This window comes from Tachysurus vachellii, chromosome 20 (genome assembly GCF_030014155.1).
Source record: "Tachysurus vachellii isolate PV-2020 chromosome 20, HZAU_Pvac_v1, whole genome shotgun sequence".
NCBI lineage: Eukaryota > Metazoa > Chordata > Actinopteri > Siluriformes > Bagridae > Tachysurus > Tachysurus vachellii.
The window spans coordinates 15,833,478-15,835,977 of record NC_083479.1 but is presented as its reverse complement, the minus strand read 5'-3'; the positions used below and the strand labels follow the sequence as shown (position 1 = coordinate 15,835,977).

At 36.1% G+C, this 2,500-nt stretch overlaps 1 protein-coding gene across 1 annotated transcript in view; it reads left to right on the top strand.

Moving 5' to 3' along the window:
- The window catches only part of galt (galactose-1-phosphate uridylyltransferase), a 106,279-nt gene that overhangs the window by 68,813 nt on the left and 34,966 nt on the right, over positions 1–2,500 (top strand). Inside the window, exon 8 of the mRNA XM_060896174.1 lies at positions 593–725. Coding sequence (XP_060752157.1) covers positions 593–725 — 133 coding nt within the window. The remainder of the gene's footprint in view (positions 1–592; positions 726–2,500) is intronic.

Below are 2,500 nucleotides of genomic sequence, written 5' to 3'. Positions count from 1 at the left end.
TGATAATCAGTGAAAACTCATTTCACACTCATTTTACAATTTGGAAGATGATTCATTTCTCAAATTGTACAGATGAGACAGGATCTTTTTAGCAGCATTACAATGAAATATTTAAAAGCATTTTTTCCTTTCACTTTTAGAAGTTTTTAAAAATGTTCAAACTTACAACAACAACAAAAAACTGTCCTTTTGTTGGCTTTAGTTTGAAAATAGCTTTAGTTTCATGTCAGGGTAAAAGTGTTGTCTGTTGTACTCTTCGTGTCCTTGCAGTTTTAATGAACACAAAATGATTTAAGAAACCGTTCCGTCGTGTTCGTTCATTATTTTTTAGGGTCTTGCTGGCTCACAAGACAAGGACATAAAAACACTTAGCTGCACCGTTCTAATAAATGACACGGAAAAAATCAATTACTAATGTCTGTGAGGATTATGTATGCCTCTGTATGTAAGAGATTAATGATGTCACTTCTGTACCAATGCTTAAATGAAATGTTACTGAAGCATAGGCAGCCCATGCCTTATGAATAAGCTGTCATTTGTCCCTTTAACACACTTCTCGCTGTGTGTGTGTGTGTGTGTGTGTGTTGTGCAGGAGCGTGTGGTCGTGCAGAATGAGCATTGGATTGTTGTGGTGCCGTATTGGGCCACGTGGCCTTTCCAGACTCTGCTGCTGCCACGTCGACATGTTCTGCGTCTTCCTGATCTCACGTCCGAGGAGAGAGACAGTGAGTCCCTGACGTCATTCATCATGTTTTTTATTATAAATAATAATAAAAAAAAGAAATTAGGTAATAAAGGTTTAATCGGACCCCTTATGGTTGTATATACTGTACAGCACAGTGAAGTCCAGGACTCTGAGACATTTGATAATGCAGGATTTGGTAATAAACCGAAGCTTTTAGAATTTAGTTTATAATCTTTAAAAGAATGAAAGTAAATATTGAATATTGAAATGAAAGTGATCAAATACTAAGAAAGTATGAAATCCATTGAAATATTTTCATGAAAAGATTCCACTTTTTACTCAAGTATTTTTTCCTAAGGTCCTACTTGGTTGTTATACAAATGATATTGAAATGATTGTTTCTATAGTAACAGCTAATTCGGGACTCGACAGAGACCCTCAAACTAGATTTAAGATTCAACAGTTCATTTTCATTTACTTATGGTGTCTATTACACCATACGTTATAAGGACGTGAGGACAGAAATGTTTAATTTTGAATGATTTATCTTTATCTGCTGATTTAGTAATGAGAAAATGGTGAGTATATGAACCAAAAACTATTCAGTCAGATTCCTAGGCGTGAAAAAAAAAACCCTACTGAATGTGAAATGAAAAATTCACTTTCATCCTATTGAACTCATTGACCTTCTTTTCTCAAAACACTTTTATCTCAGACCTTGAAAAGGCTTGCTTGCGGTTGTGCACGTCCGTCTGTCTTCCTAACGTTCCTCTCGCACGTATCTGTCTGCTCCCTGTCTGCGTGTCACTCAGTGCTGTTCGCCAGTGTCATCCTTCACACGCGCCGGCTTTTCCTCAGGTGTCATTAACACAAGCCTGTCAGGGCGCACACGGAAAAGGGGAAACAGGAAACGAGAGAAGAAGCTGTGGTAACAGATAACCGCTCCGGTTCTAGATAAGGTGCTTTTTTTCTTCCTCTCGATGGAGTGCTGCAGGCGTGACGAGTTTAATCCCCAATGTAAATAAACGGCAGGCAAATTAGAGTGCTGGGTCAGCTGCTGCCAGGGATCACAACCCACCTCTGCACCGAGCAATTAGCGAGATGGCTGTCCTGCCAATTTAGCACCGGGGCTCATTTGTAATTCGCTGTTGCCTTGTTAACATTAAATAGGGGTTGGTGGATGCAGCAGGGTTTTCAGGACCACTTACTGATCTGAGGGCATTAACCTTATTATTGCACAAGACACAGTATGACTAAACTGTACAAAATTGTCCTCCCATATATATATATATTATATATATATAATATATATATATATATATATATATATATATATATATATATATATATATACGTATATATATATATATATATATATATATATATATATATATATATATATATATATTATATATATATAATATGTTATACACACACACACACACACACACACACGCATACAAACCTAATTGCAGATTATCGCGTTATCAATTCTCAAATCTGAGCTGTGGGCACAAAGTAACTTTATAAAAATATAGAAATTCAGGATAGAAATTATACGTCTTAAATTTATCTGTAAGATGCAAGCCAGAAAAAAAGGTTTTTTGGGTGACACATTAGACTGTTATTTTAATAATATTATAATTTCCCTTCTATATGGTCAAATAGTGCGATTGTGTGAACAGGAAATTCAGTTTAGTTCAATCTAAGTCACTGATAGAGACTTGAGTGTAAAGATGATCGTGACAAATGCAGTCTGAAGAATCTTCATGGTTTCTAAGTGGTACCATCAACAGCAATCCCACATACTGTAGC